The sequence below is a fragment of the Carcharhinus amblyrhynchos genome, chromosome 18 (assembly GCF_965287045.1).
Source record: "Carcharhinus amblyrhynchos chromosome 18, sCarAmb.v2.hapA, whole genome shotgun sequence".
In the NCBI taxonomy this organism is placed as follows: Eukaryota; Metazoa; Chordata; class Chondrichthyes; order Carcharhiniformes; family Carcharhinidae; genus Carcharhinus; species Carcharhinus amblyrhynchos.
The window spans coordinates 53,219,026-53,234,212 of record NC_137341.1 but is presented as its reverse complement, the minus strand read 5'-3'; the positions used below and the strand labels follow the sequence as shown (position 1 = coordinate 53,234,212).

The 15,187-nt window shown below is 43.6% G+C and overlaps 1 protein-coding gene across 2 annotated transcripts in view; it reads right to left on the bottom strand.

Moving 5' to 3' along the window:
- Window positions 1-13,702: 13,702 nt before the first annotated feature.
- The window catches only part of nomo (nodal modulator), a 78,054-nt gene continuing 76,569 nt past the window's right edge, over window positions 13,703-15,187 (bottom strand). For both annotated transcript variants that reach the window (XM_080207038.1, XM_080207039.1), the window contains one exon: window positions 13,703-14,321. In XM_080207038.1, the coding sequence (XP_080063164.1) occupies window positions 14,190-14,321 (132 nt within the window). In that variant the 3' untranslated portion in view covers window positions 13,703-14,189. The remainder of the gene's footprint in view (window positions 14,322-15,187) is intronic.

The window sequence follows — 15,187 nt, the reverse complement described above, 5'->3', positions numbered from 1 at the left end:
GATTTTTTTTTTTTTCCCTCCCCCCCTCCCTCCTCGAGCCATCCTCATCACTCAGGGACACTTGTGCACAAAACACCATGATTCTCCTTGACCGCTTTTCCACTCGATCCGCTGAGATGGGAAAAGTCCGACCTCTGGGGAGAGAGCAAATGCAAACGGTCTTTCCCTCCCTCGGAGGAGAAGGTGGTTTTTAAGATCAGTTTAATTTCATCCTGTTGCCCTGGAGAGGGGGGGTTATCGCTCTGGTGGGTTCCCAAACTATGGCGAAGCATTTAGATGCAAGAAAGAATGAGAACAGAGGTGACCTTAACAAGGGAAAGATATTTAAAAAACCCGTAAATAACAGCAATCATTGTAGAGGAACCTTGCTGGACAAACATACATACAGGTCAAAGCTTCAGTTTTCTCTCTCTAATGGGAAGATCCTGTCTCCTTGTTAATCACTGACCCACAGTGTTATTGATCCATCATCTACGGAGGTTCCACTATGGCTTCACAACATTAACCCTAATAAATGAGGTCAGGAGAGAATTAGATGCTAATCTGAATGAAGAAAAGGATTGAGGGACGTGGAGAAAGGGTTGCTATTTAGCAGCTGGGGCGTGTTGGAAAACACAGTAAGAAGTCTCACTACACCAGGTTTAAGTTACAAAGAACAAAAACAGCCCGGGAAACAGGCCCTTCGGCCCAACGAGCCCGCGCCGCCATTTTAACACCACCAGCTCCCCCCCCTCCACCCATGACCCTTATCTATGCTTATGGCATTCCACATTGAGGGAAACTAATTTAGGGACAATCTACTACCTCCAATCAGCCTAACAGCACATCTTTGGGGTGTGGGAGGAAACCGGAGCACCCGGAGAAAACCCACGCAAGCACGGGGAGAATGCGCAAACTCCCACAGACACCGGCCCAAATCCATGTGTCTGCACAGCAAACAGTGATAGTCACTGAGCTGTCGTCTTGCCCAGTATCTGGTTCAGTTTAGGCACACACTAATGACATGAAGCACTAGGCTACTCTCGAAACATCCAAGAGCAGCCCCAGTACGACCCATTGCGTGTATGCCCCTCGTTGGACAACAAGGCGGACCCACTTAAAACCTGTGAATTAAAAGAGAAAAACATTAGTATCATTCCACATCCTTTTACATTACCAGGGACGTCCCAATGCTAATGAACCTTATTTAAAACAATCTCCTATATCCACCCATCTCCAACCCACTCATGTGCCTGTCTAAATAACTCTTAAACAACTCCAGCGTGCCTGCCTCCACCACCTTGGCAGAGCATTCCATACCCCCGCTACCCTCTGTGTGAAAAACCTCCCTCTAATATCCGTGTTATACCTCTCCCCCCTCACCCTAAGCCCGTGGCCCCTTGTACTGTGTGTCTCTAACATAGGAAATAGCTTACCTCTGTTTACTCTATCTATACCCTTCATAATCTTATATACCTCTATTAGATCCCCCCTCAGTCGCCGTCTTTCATGGGAAAACAGCCCCAATTTGCTCAATCTTTCCTCATACCCCAGTCCTTCCATACCAGGCAACATCCTGGTAAACCTCCTCTGCACTCTCTCCAGAGTCTCCACGTCCTTCCGGTAGTAAGGCGACCAGAACTGGCCGCAGTACTCTAAATGCGGCCTAACCAACATTCTGTACAACTGCAACATTAGACTCCAGCTCTTATATTCTATACCCCTTCCTATAAAGGCTAACATACCATAGGCTTTCTTCACCACACTCTCCACTTGTACTGCCGCCTTCAAAGACTTGTGCATTTGCACCCCCAGGTCTCGCTGCGTTTCTATACTCTTTATAGGCTTACCTTTTACCATATAACTCCCCCCTACATTATTCCGGCCAAAATGCATCACCTCACATTTATCCGGATTAAACTCCATTTGCCATATATCTGCCCAATATACCAGCCTATCAATATTCCGTTGTATTGCCAGACACTGCTCCTCACTGCCCGCCAATCCAGCCATCCTGGTGTTCCTTCATCAGGTATGTGCAAGATTCTGATTGGAGAAAGACATATAAAGACACACACAGTTTACAGAATACTGATTAGAATGCAAGTCTTTGCAGCTAACCTGCTATTCAAGTCTTAAAAGTGCAGACAATGTGGGTGGAAATATACACAGTGCTTGGCATAATTTCCCTGTTTCTTGAAGTAAAATTTATTTATTAATCGCAGGTAAGGCTTACATTAACACTGCAATGAAGTTACTGTGAAATTCCCCGAGTTGTTACACTCCGGCGCCTGTTTGGATCAATGCACCTAATCAGCGCGTCTTTCTGAATGTGGGAGGAAACCGGATCTCACAGAGGAAACCCACGCAGACACGGGGAGAATGTGCAAACTCCACACAGACAATGACCCAAGCCAGGGATCGAACCCAGGTCCCTGGCACTTTGCCATCTTGCTGCCCCGGTAAAGAATTCTAAAATTAGTGCCTAGAGTTTCTGTCCATTCTGTTCACAGCCAATCCATTTGGAGTGGCACAGTGGGTTAGCACTGCTGCCTCACAGCGCCAGGGTCCCGGGTTCAATTCCAGACATGGGGCACTGTCTGTGCGGAGTTTGCACATTCTCCCCATGTCTGCGTGGGTTTCCTCCGGGTGCTCTGGCTTCCGTCCACAGTCCAGAGACGTGCGGGTTAGGCTGATTGGCCATGCTAAGTTGACCCTTAGTGTCAGGGAGATTAGCAGGGTTATTATGGGGATAGAATTTGGGTGGGATTGTGCAGACTTGATGGACTGAATGGCCTCCTTCTGTCTATGTAATGTTGATGTTCCTGGGGTAAGTAAGAGTTATTCCAACGACTTAATTATTTCTTTTGGTCGCCTTTATTCTGTTTAATTTTTAATCATTAGAATTTGATTTGCCTGTTTGATGCTAATGAGATTTGGGTATGTTTGTAATCCGTTATTGTGGGTTTTTGTGTCGAATGGACCTTGAGACCCAACATTGTGTTTGAAATGGAAATCTAAAATATAATCCAATCTTCCTTCTATGGTCTTCAGATTAATTTTGGTTAGTGAAATGTCACGCTGATCTTTTGTAAATGTGCCAGGAATCTCCAGACTCGTGACAATGTTTACCAGTTTGTGGTTGTGATTAGAATGGCGAAAGGTCTCATTAACCTCCAGCCCCGCACGACAGAAGAGATAAGAATGTCAAACATTGGCTGTAATGTCTATAGGAGAATCGAAGCAGGCCATTCGGTCCATCAAGCCTGCACCAGCTCTTCGATAGAGCATCCTACACAGGCCCTTATCCTGTAATCCCGCGTACTTACCCCGCTAATCCTCCCTAACCTACACATCTTGGGACATTAAGGATCAATTTAGCAATCCACCGACACATCTTTGTGGGAGGAAACCAGAGCACCCGGAGGAAACCCACGCAGACACGGGGAGAATGTACAGATTCCACACGGACAGTGACCCAAGGCTGGAAATGAAGCTGGGTCCCTGGCACTGCAAGGCAACAGTGCTAACCCACTGTGCCACCATGCCATACCGTGTTATACCAGCTACTTTCCAGATTGAATGCAAAGAAAGATAATGCTGAATTCAAGCGATTTTAATATAGGTTGTTAGAAAAATGATACAACAACGCTAGACCTTTGCACTGGTTTGAGAAACTCAGATTCACATCCACCAGTTCCAATGATATGAGTGAAATCATAGAATTGCTGCAGTACAGAATGAGGCTATTCGGCCCATCGAGTCTGCACTGACCACAATCCCACCCAGGCCCTATTCCTGTAACCCCACATATTTACCCTGCTAATCCCCCCCCACACTAGAGACAATTTTTTAGCATGGCCAAACAACCTAACCCGCACATCTTTGCAGTGTGGGAGGAAACCGGAGCACCTGGAGGAAACCCACGCAGACACGGGGAGAATGTGCAAACTCCACACAGACAGTGACCCAGGGCTGGAATCGAACCCGGCTCCCTGGCACTGTGAGGCAGGGGTGCTAACCACTGTGCCACCCTTGCATCTCATTCATTTTTCTCTGACAGTTTCACAACTCTCTCCGCTCAGCGATTGGAAATAGATTGAAGGAGTGTTATTGCAGCCCTGCAGCAAGTATATGGACCATTACAGGGAGAAGTTTGTAATTTCTGTAAAATTGCATGCAAAGTTGCAGCTTTTGTATAAATCAAGCATTATCTTTAATCATTAGAGCAGATATGACAGTAAATGGAACAGCTTGAAGAGGAATTCAAGATGTGGTTTTAGTGTCTAACATTCAGAGTGAACAGACCCATGGGGATTATGTACAGTAATTGCACAGCAGGGAACAATGTTTATTATATTTATGAAAAATGTAACTCTTGTAAGCAACAAGAATTAGACCGAATCTGATATCTGGCAGTTACAATTTAACTGTAACCAGATGCTTTCAAGCCTTAGTTTGAACATCAGAGTTGGTGACATCCAGAAGTTGCATCAATGTGTGGTTGTAGTTTGAAAAATGTTCGACTGGGTACTTGTCAAGGAAAGGAATTGCTTTCTGCAACTCAAATATCAAAAGAAGAACGTTGTCCTTTAATCTTTCCATAAATTTCTTCCCTCATCGTGGGGACCAGTTCCCTGGATGCTGACTGATCTATTATTCATTCATGTTCTCCTGTTAGTTCTTCAACATTCAAGGTACTGCAACATTATTACATTCAAGGTGCTGCAACATTACTACATTCAGGGTGCTGCACTGTTGTCACATTCAGGGTGCTGCACTGTTGTCACATTCAGGGTGCTGCACTGTTGTTACATTCAGGGTGCTGCACTGTTGTCACATTCAGGGTGCTGCAATGTTGTTACATTCAGGGTGCTGCAATGTTGTTACATTCAGGGTGCTGCACTGTTATTACACTGGTCTCTATGATCAATGAGCAGGCGCCGGAGTGTGGCGAATAGGGGATTTTCACAGTAATATCATTGCAGTGTTAATGCAAGCCTGCTTGCGGCAATAAAAAAACTTTAAATTTCAGTGAGGTATCAAAAAAACCATTTGAAGCAGCAACTAATCAAAAAGTTCAGTTCCTTTGATTTTAAACAATTTAAATACCTGTGTGAAGGTTTGATTATTTTGCAAGTTCAAAAAGAGGCGTTAACGGAACGGATTGGTTTGATGATTTGTACAGTTGAGTAATTTAATCTCTCCCAATTCATACCGGAATTCCTGATCTCAAGAATAATCCTACAGATAATTGTGTTTCTCGTTGATAAATGGAGTTCCTGGCCCACACAAGCTGAATATTTGGACTGTTATTACTGAGCACTGAGTGTGCACTGAAGCTGTGAGTGTATCTATTATGGTAAGTTATGTTCAATTGTGTTTGTAATGTTTACCAGTGCATGAAGTCAGGACAGTAGATGAGAGAAGTAGCTCTATATTAAAGGAAACTGTATTACTGGCGCCCAAACACAGTACGACACAAAAGCATTGATGTGAACAAATTGTCCAGATGACAACTTGGAAACGATTGGCCCAGGTCTTTCGCTATTTGGGCAGTCAGAGACCAGACAAACCCCGACCCCCCCAGCCCCCCACCCCAAAGATGCATTACTTCTTAAAGTTTATTTGCGGGATGTGGGAGTCGCTGACTAGACCAGCATTTATTGCCCATCCCTAATTTCACTTGTAAGAAGTCTCACAACGTCAGGTTAAAGTCCAGCAGGGTTATTTGGGACTACGAGCTTTCGGAACACTGCTCCTTCACCTGATGAAGGAGACACTCACCTGATGAAGGAGCGGTGTTTCGAAAGCTGTGAGGCAGCAGTGCTAACCACCATACCACCCGAAAGCAAATGGAGTTTCGGCCAAACTTCCTGTTCTCATTTGCAGTGGGGTAGAAACGGACAAGATGGGAGAATCCCTCCCATTAAGTGCAAGTAGTTGGCTCGAGAAAGGATCTGCAAAGAAATCTTCAAAGTTGAGGGAAAGATCATGTTTAAAGCATTATTTTCATAGAACACAGAAAAACTGCAGCACAAACAGGCCCTTCGGCCCTCAAGTTGCGCTGATCATATCCCTACCTACTAGGCTTACCTCAATCCTAATAGAACTTCATCTTCCACTCATCAGGAATACCAATGTCAGGACAGCCAACAACTTTGTAAGAAAGTGTGGATTGGTTGGCAAATGGAGTCTAATTGGTAGAGGTGTTGCCATGGAGAATGCACAAGGTAATGGTGACTGACAGTTAACTGCCAAGAACTGCTCGAAAATTTAACCCAAGCCGTTCGATTCTGATTCATCAAGGCATTATCCTGAGAAATGAACCAGCAAATGGCTATCATTTATTTTGTTTAGCTGCAATGAGCAAAATGTGCACATGTCCTTTCTATCTGCAACAACCATGTATTCATATATTAATAAACAGGGCCCTGTCCTTCGTCAACAGAAAGAACAGGTACACACATTGCACCTGTTTTAGCTAAACAATATAGGTGTTAGCCATTTATTGGTTCATTTCTCAGGGCAATGCCATTCCTATCAATTACAGCACCCACTCACCGCCCCAGCTATCCCACCCCACCCCTCCCTCCTGATCCTCACAGTATAAATCTTGTCTGATTTTCCTTGTCTTCAGCTCTGACAAAGGGTCATCCAGAAATATTCTGTCGGGTTTGAGTGTGCACAGAACCCTAGCATGGAAGGGGAAATATAACACAGTGTAACACACCAGAAAGATTGGCTCTATTCTCTCTCCACAAATCCTGTCAGACCTGCTGAGATTTTCCAGCATTTTCCGTTTTTGTTTCAGATTCCAGCATCTGCAATATTTTACATTAACCATATTTAAAATAATCAGGAAAAGACCCTGGGGTGAGATCTTACCAGCTGTTCACACCCCACTGCCACTGCCAGTGAGGACAGAGAATTTGGCACTCAGCCAAATCTTCATTCACTGCAGCAGGACCGGAAAATCTCGCCAGTGTGAACAGCTGTAAGATTCTGTCCCTAGAGGGGAAATGAGGGTGATTCTTTTCGCACTCGAGCTCTTGGGATCTGAAATGTGGACATCAAAAGGTGTCCACATTATTTAATGCCAAATATTAATGCCATAAATTGAGCACTGTCTGTGTGGTGCAGTGGTTATCACATTCGCCTGACATGCGAAAGGTCCCCAGTTCAAAAAGGAGAAATATTTGTACTTGTTTAATCTGAAAATGAAGAGAAATCAGTAATTCATTGTTGAATATCAACTGAAATCAGCATCTGACACTGTTATATTTCCCCTTCCCTGCTGGGGTTCTGTGCACACTCAAACCCGACACAATATTTTGGGCGACACGGTGGCACAATGGTTAGCCCTGCTGCCTCCTAGCGCCAGGGACCCAGGTTTGATTCCCGGCTTGGGTCACTGTGCAGAGTCTGTACGTTCTCCCCGAGTCTGCGTGGGTTTCCTCCCACATTCCAAAGATGTGCGGGTAAGGTGAATTGCCCCTTAGTGTCTGGGGATGTGTAGGTTAGAGGGATTAGCAGAGTAATAATGTGGGGTTATGGGGATAGGGCCAAGGTGAGATTGTGGTCAGTACATTCTCGATGGGCCGAATGGCTTCCTTCAGCACTGTAGGGATTCTATGATTCTAAATCATTTTAAAAATAAGTTGGGCAGGTATTTGATCAACTTACAGTTTCTGGGCAAAAGCGAGGATGTGGAGCTGAGCATGAGAACCGGGTACGTTTATTTTGTTTATTAATGTCGCAAGTAGGCAGACATTAACACTGCAATGAAGTTACTGTGAAATTCCCCTAGTCGCCGCACTCCAGCACCTGTTCGGGTAAATGCACCGAACCAGCGTGTCTTTCGAACTGTGGAGGAAACAGGAGCACTCGGAGGAAACCCATGCAGACATGGGGAGAATGTGCAAACTCCACACAGACAGTGACCCAAGGGTGGGAATCGAACCCGGGTCCCTGGCGCTGTGAGGCAGCAGTGCTAACCACTGTGCCGGACTGAATGTCTTCCCTCTGTGCTGCCGTCTCAATGATTTACAAGATGTCTAAGTTCCAGCTTTCACCCTGTGATTTATCAGTTTATCTTTCCTCTGACTCAATCACAGGATTTGATTCAAGTGAACGAGAGAAGCAGATTTTCTCTTTCAAAAGCCATTCATCTCAGCTCGGTTGCGAGGTTTGTTGGTTGGAGGTGTTTCTTACAGTATTTCAGCTTTATAGAAGAGTCCAAAATACAACTTTACACCAGGAACTGAGTAATTCTCAGAAATGCAGCCATCTTCAAGTTAACTTACTTCAATTTGATTATTAATAACAGAAATACGTCTTATTTTAAATCAGGGAACAACGTGTATTTTAAATAATGAAGTTTTCTAATCTTCAAGTGGTGATTAATAATTGGAAACTAAATCATGTTACTGTGTGGGAATCACAGCAGTTTCTTCATTTCCCCTCTGAATTCAGTTTAAAATGTTCCTCTGTAGGAGAGCAGAATATAATCACCCCACCGGCAACATCGCTGATCGTCCAATCCGCCTGCACCAAATGATAATTTACTTGTGATAATAGTTAAAATTAATTGCTGATACACAAAAATATTTAAAGGAATATTTCAGGATTAAATTACAAAACTGTGAAATCTCAGGCTTACTTTAATGTTTCATCCCCCACCCCACCCTATATCATAGAATCCCTACAAAACAGAATGAGGCCATTTGGCCCATCGAGTGTGCACCGACCACAATTCCACCCAGGCCCTATTCAAAGAACAAAACACATCACAGGAACAGGCCCTCTGACCCTGAGCCGATCACATTGTCTGCGCTAGACAAACCACTTATATCCCTCTATACCCCGTCTATTCATATGTCTATCCAGATAAGCCTTTTTCCTCGGATGGAGATGGCTAGCACGAGGGGACATAGCTTTAAATTGAGGGGTGATAGATATAGGACAGATATCAGAGGTAGGTTCTTTACTCAGTAGTAAGGGTGTGGAATGCCCTGCCTGCAACAGTAGTGGATTCTGTGCTGTAATGTTCTATATGTTTATCCACTCACCACACCAGTGACCATCACTGCGCTAAACAGAGAACAGAGAAAGGAAAAACTGGAGGGGGTGGGGAGGGCAGACAGGATTTTCCAGCTCCTCCTTCCCCAGGACCAATGGGCCTTTCAACTATCCGTCAAACTGTCCATCCCGCACACGACTATTCCCCGATAGGTGGGATGGAAAATTTACCCCAGGTTATAGTCACAGAGCCAGAGGTTTACAGTATGGAATTAGACCCTTTGGCTCAACTTGTCCATGGCACCTCTTTTCTTTAAACCCTGAAGCTAATCCCAATTGCCCGTGTTTGGCCCATATCCCTCTATACCCATCTTACCCATGTAACTGTTTAAATGCTTTTTAAGACAAAATTGTAACTGCCTCTACTACTGCCTCTGGCAGCTCGTTCCAGACACTCATCATCCTCTGTGAGAAAAAAATTGCCTCTCTGGACCCTTTTGTATCTCTCCCCTCTCACCTTAAACCTATACCCTCTAGTTTTAGACTCCCCTACCTTTGGGAAAAGATATTGACTATCTAGCTGATCTGTGCCCCTCATTATTTTAGAGACTCTCAGGCTTCTACGCTCTGGGGAAAAAAGTCCCAGTCTATCCAGCCTCTCCTTATAACTCAAACCATCAAGTCCCGGTAGCGTCCTAGTAAATCTTTTCTACACTCTTTCTAGTTTAGTAATATCCTTTCTATAATAGGGTCACCAGAACTGTACACAATATTCCAAGTGTGACCTTACCAAACGCCTTGTTGAAGTTGTACAAGGTTCTTGTGCAATCTTGTGTCACACCTCAATCTAATCAGTTTAAACAGTTTAATGGAAGTACATGGGAACAGACTGACCAGATGCACCCTTAACCACAGAGTGTCTGGTGAATCCAGGAGAAATAAACAAGGGAAAATAGAGACAGCAGCAAATGTTCCATCAAAGTTATATTTATCTTCATTTATATTCCATTTCAAAGCATCAGTAAAATATTTATATCTCTAATCTGTATGCAAGGAAAATATAGTCACGATACCTTAAACATACAAGAATCAGTGAAGAAACAACTAACTTAAGGTCGGTGATTCTTCGTCAGAACAGATCATTAATCTGAATTTTTTTTTCCTTTGCAGATCACGCCAAAACCTGCTCAGTACTTCCAGCACTTTGTTTTCATCTCAGATTTGTTCTTAAAATTTAAAAATAGTGGCTCAACTCTCCGAGTTGACAGGAACCCAAATCCATAGCTGTTTCTGCGAGATTTAGCAATTAACTTACTTGAAGGGTAAAAATCAGGCTGATGTCCAATGCAAACTCAGCTCATCTGGGCAGGGCTAATTAGGTTATAATTACACCATCTTAACCGTCCAACCAACATAATGATGATCAGTAAGATTAGAGTACAAGTGAACTCAAACTTTTATCAATCCTTGATATTAAATGGGCGGCATGGACAAGTTGGGCCAAAGGGCCTGTTTCCATGCTGTAACCTCGACAATCGACGATCTAGCCTGAATTTAGTAGTTGACAAACGCCTTGAAAAGGTGGAATTTACTACAAAGCTGGTATCATATCGAGGGGAGCCTAGATTACACTTCTTATTATGGAAATCAATTTATTTTAAAGTAGAACCTTTTTAGAAATTCCAATAACGTTTTCCATTCTATACCTATTTATTGATGGAATCGCTGCAGTGCGGAAGGAGGCGATTCAGTCATCACACTTGCACCAATTCTCCGACAGAGCATCTTACCCAGACTCACCATCCCGTAACCCCTCATATTTAGCCTGCAAATTCCCCTTACACGTTTTGAGACACTGACGGGCAATTTAACATAGCCAATCCATCTAACCTGCATATCGTTGCACTGTGAGAGGAAACCCATGCAGACACAGGGAGAACGTGCAAACTCCACAGATAATGTCCCAAGGCCAGAATTGAACCCGGCTTCCTCGCACTGTGAGGCAGCAGTGCTAACCACTGTGCCACCCAACATATGTAGATGTAACATTGCTCAGAATACAAGGATCTACAACCTACACAATGCATCTCTCCAGTTGAACTGCAGTGAGGATGGAGTCCACCTTTATAATGCTGCGTATCTGCATTAATAACGAATGCTGGTGAGTAAGTAACCCATATTAACAGATTATATAAAGCTGAAGCTTGCTGTACAGTCACCATGTGCAAGGTTAATCCACTAATAAAGTGCCTGTGGAACTGGCAGCCTGACTGCCAGGCTTACAGGGGCATTAAGGTGCCCAAATACATAAATGACTTAATGATCCAATAATATTTCCACAGACACTCAGAGCCAATGTAACTGCACGACAGACTCGCATAACCACATTTGATCCTATTTTTGTCAATCTCAGTTACAGAGTCACAGATGCTTTGTTTGCCCAGGCATGTAATGTTACAAATTTCCCAATGGAAAATGGTCATCTGGCTGGATTCTCCAAACAGCAGGGCATTGATGATGATATATTTGACCACACAAACTCCCCTTTTAGTACCATCTAACGTAGTGAAAGAACCTTTGCTTTAACCAGAAGAAAAAATGCAGGAAAATCTCAGATCTGGCAGTATCTGTAGGGAGAGAAAAGAGCTGGTGTTTCAGGTCCAGATGACCCTTTTTCAAAGCTTTCTACAGGCTGCCATTAGCAGCCTTTCCCCTGGTTTCTGTGGCTATGACTCATCTTTTATTCCCTCCCCCTGCAGTATAAATATCTCCCACTTTCTATGCCTTTTAGCTTTGACAAAGGATCATCTGGACTCGAAACATCTGCTCTTTACTCTCAAAGAACAGTACCACACAAGCACAAGCCCTTCAGCCTCCAAGTCTGCACTGATCATGTTGTTCTATCCAGACCAACCATCCTTACAGATGTGGTCAGACAAGCTGAGATTTTCCAGCATTTTCTCTTTTGGTTTCAGATTCCAGCATCCGCAGTAATTTGCTGTTATCGTTCCTTTAACAGCCTGGTGCAAGGTATTTTAGATTGGTAAATCAGAAAACTGGTGAAATCAATTTCATCCACCCTTCCAGTACATGGTGCAGTTGTGTTTTATGTCAGTATTTTGTAATTCTATCTCTTAATCAGGTTTTAATAAGCTTTTCCCACGGTGGGAAGAGGACGCTTGGGTAGAGGACTGACCAGGTACCAGTGACTGTCTCTGGGGATACGGCTGTATAGCACTGCCCTGTGCTAATATCTCAAGTACCATCGGACACATCTGCAATCATTTCAGCAGGACAACTTGATCATACAGATACTTTTCAACAAAAAGTATCTCCGTAATCTGCATTTGCTCCGTCCTTTCCTGCGGGTCTGGCCCCAGCTTGATCCGAGATCTGAGTGGGAGCAGGTCAATAGGCAGCATCTAGTTTCCTGGAGCTCTGCATTCAAGTTGTCGCAATCTAATTCACGAAGACGGTGATTTAAAAGTTGGCAGATTGCTGAAAACTGAAGTCTGTCAGACTGGAGGCTGGACCTGAGCCTGGGCCCCTGGGGCAAGGGGAGTCACTGCTGAATGTTTAAGGTGGTGGCTGAGGGCCTAAGAGCCTTGTCCTGGATGGTGCTGAGCAGTGATGGGGCTGAATTTACACAGGCAGCAGCAGTGGCTGAGGCTGGACATTAACACTCATTCCAAAGATGTGTGGGCTAGGTTGATTGGCCATGATAAATTGCCCCTTAGTGTCAGGGGGATAGGGAGGCTAAACACATGAGGTTATGCAGATAGGGCCTGGGTAGGATTGTTGAAGGTGCAGGCTTGATGGGCTGAATGGCCTTGTTCTGCAAGGTAGGGATTCTGTTCTAACTTTCTGCTAGGTTTTTGATAGCCCATTAAAATATATGCAGACTTCTACCCATTTTTTCAAATATTTTGCCAGAGGCTCACAATACACAGAATTTAAAGATAAAATTAATCAAATGGTGTTCTTTCTGTGGACCTATTTGCCATTTTAAAGTATCTACAAAAATGACTTTCTGTAGGTTGTATAATTAGAATATAACAGATTTACAATAATGTAAAAGACCATTGGACGTCAACCTATAATTTCTCAAAGACAGAAACTAAATTTCAAAAGGCCTGCCCAAGTTGGAGTGCATGATGTGGAGATGCTGGCGTTGGACTGGGGTAAACACAGTAAGAAGACTCACAACACCAGGTTAAAGTCCAACAGGTTTATATGGAATCGTGAGCTTTCAGAGTGCTGCTCCTTCATCAGGGGAGACTCAGCTGATAAACCTGTTGAGACTTTAAGCTGGTGTTGTCAGATTTCTACAAGTTGGTGTGAGATAACTTTCATAGTTTAAATGATGCCAAGTAACAAAATCCATGGTAAAATCAGGAGAATTGATCTGGGCGGCACAATGGCACAATCGTGCCTCACAGTGCCAGGCACTCGGGTTCGATTCCCGGCTTGGGTCATTGTCTACGTAGGTTTCCTTCGGATGGTCTGGTTTCCCCCCACTCCGAAAGACATGCAGGTTAGGTGCATTGGCTGTGCTAAATTCTCCCTCAGTGTACCGAAACAGGCACCAGAGTGTGGCGACTAAGGGGACTTTCACAGTAACTTCATTGCAGTGTTAATGTAAGCTTACTTGCAACTAACAAATAAACTTCTAACTTTTAGAATGTCATTATTCAGATGGAAATGAAGCTGTGAAAATAGTTTTTTTAATGTAGGGTTTTACATCTTTCAGTTTTCCGGTTCATTCAATAACGCATCACAACTGCAGATCGAATACTCACATTTGACCACACATCAAACTGGCTCAGTTCAAATATACAGTACATTATAAAACAAGCACCATTCACTTCATGGCGCTGCAAGTTCCAACAACAATGGAAATAAATTATCTTTTATAATCAAATTTCTGCCCTACTGTTATTGTAAATCATTAAACCAATTCAGAGCATTGATTACAATAAACAAATGTAACCCCAAATTTTACCATATATACAGTCAAATCACATTTGGATTCAAGTCATTGGAAGTTAGCAGTAAAAAGCCAGATGCACCATATAAAACAAAGGATTTGAACAATGGCGGTGCTTCATCTGAATAAACCAGACTTTAAACGTGGACACTGCAACCGTACAGAACTGACTAGAAAGCTGGATCAGTGAGTTCACTGGTATTTATGTACGCCTGGTCTTCAACCTTTTGGCTTGCCTCTTTGCCTCCTCCTGACTAACACCATCCAAACCGCCTTGACTGAGAGCCCTCACACCCTGTAAACGATTCACCAACTGCATCAACAACGGGATGAGCTGCAGAGATAAAGGAAAAGTCAGACCCATTATACACAATACTCCAAACTTCAATAGGAATTACACCTAAATAATAAAACTTTAACATAAATCATATCTTAATGAGAACTAAATAAAGAGAAAGGCCTTTAATGAGATTTATGAGTGAACTTACATGTTGTTAAATCTTAACAGGAATATTGAATGGTAAGTTAGGTTTGAGTAACATACATGAGAGATTTGCGTTGGTCACTAATTGTAACAAAATTGTAATATATTTTTAAAAATCTTTACAGTCACCAAAAAACTGTATTCGCTGGAATTCAGAATAGGGGGCAGGGATTTCATAGAAACCTATAAAATTCTAACAGGACTAGAGGGTGTAAATGCAAGAAGGATGTTCCTGATGGTGGGGGTGTCCAGAACCAGGGGTCACAGTCTAAGGATACAGGCTAGATCACTTAGCACTGAGATGAGGGCAGCATGATGGCACAGTGGTTAGCACTGCTGCCTCACATCGCCAGGGGCCCCCATTTGATTCCATCCTCACGTCACTGTCTATGTGGAGTTTGCATGTTCTCCCCATGTCTGTGTGGGTTTCCTCCCACAGTCCAAAAATGCATGTGTTAGGTGGATTTGGCCAAGCTAAATTGTCCCTTGGTGTCGGGGATTAGCAGGGTAAGTAGGTGGGTTATGGGGATAGAGCCTAGGTGAGATTGTTGTTGGTGCAGGCTCGATGGGCTAAATGGCCTCCTCCTGCACTGTGTTGATTCTGTGATGAGGAAGAATTTCTTCAGCCACGCAGTGGTGAGCCTGAGAAATTCATTACCAGTTGAGATCAAAACAGACGCAGTTAAGATACAGCTCCTGGGGTGAAGAGAGATCAA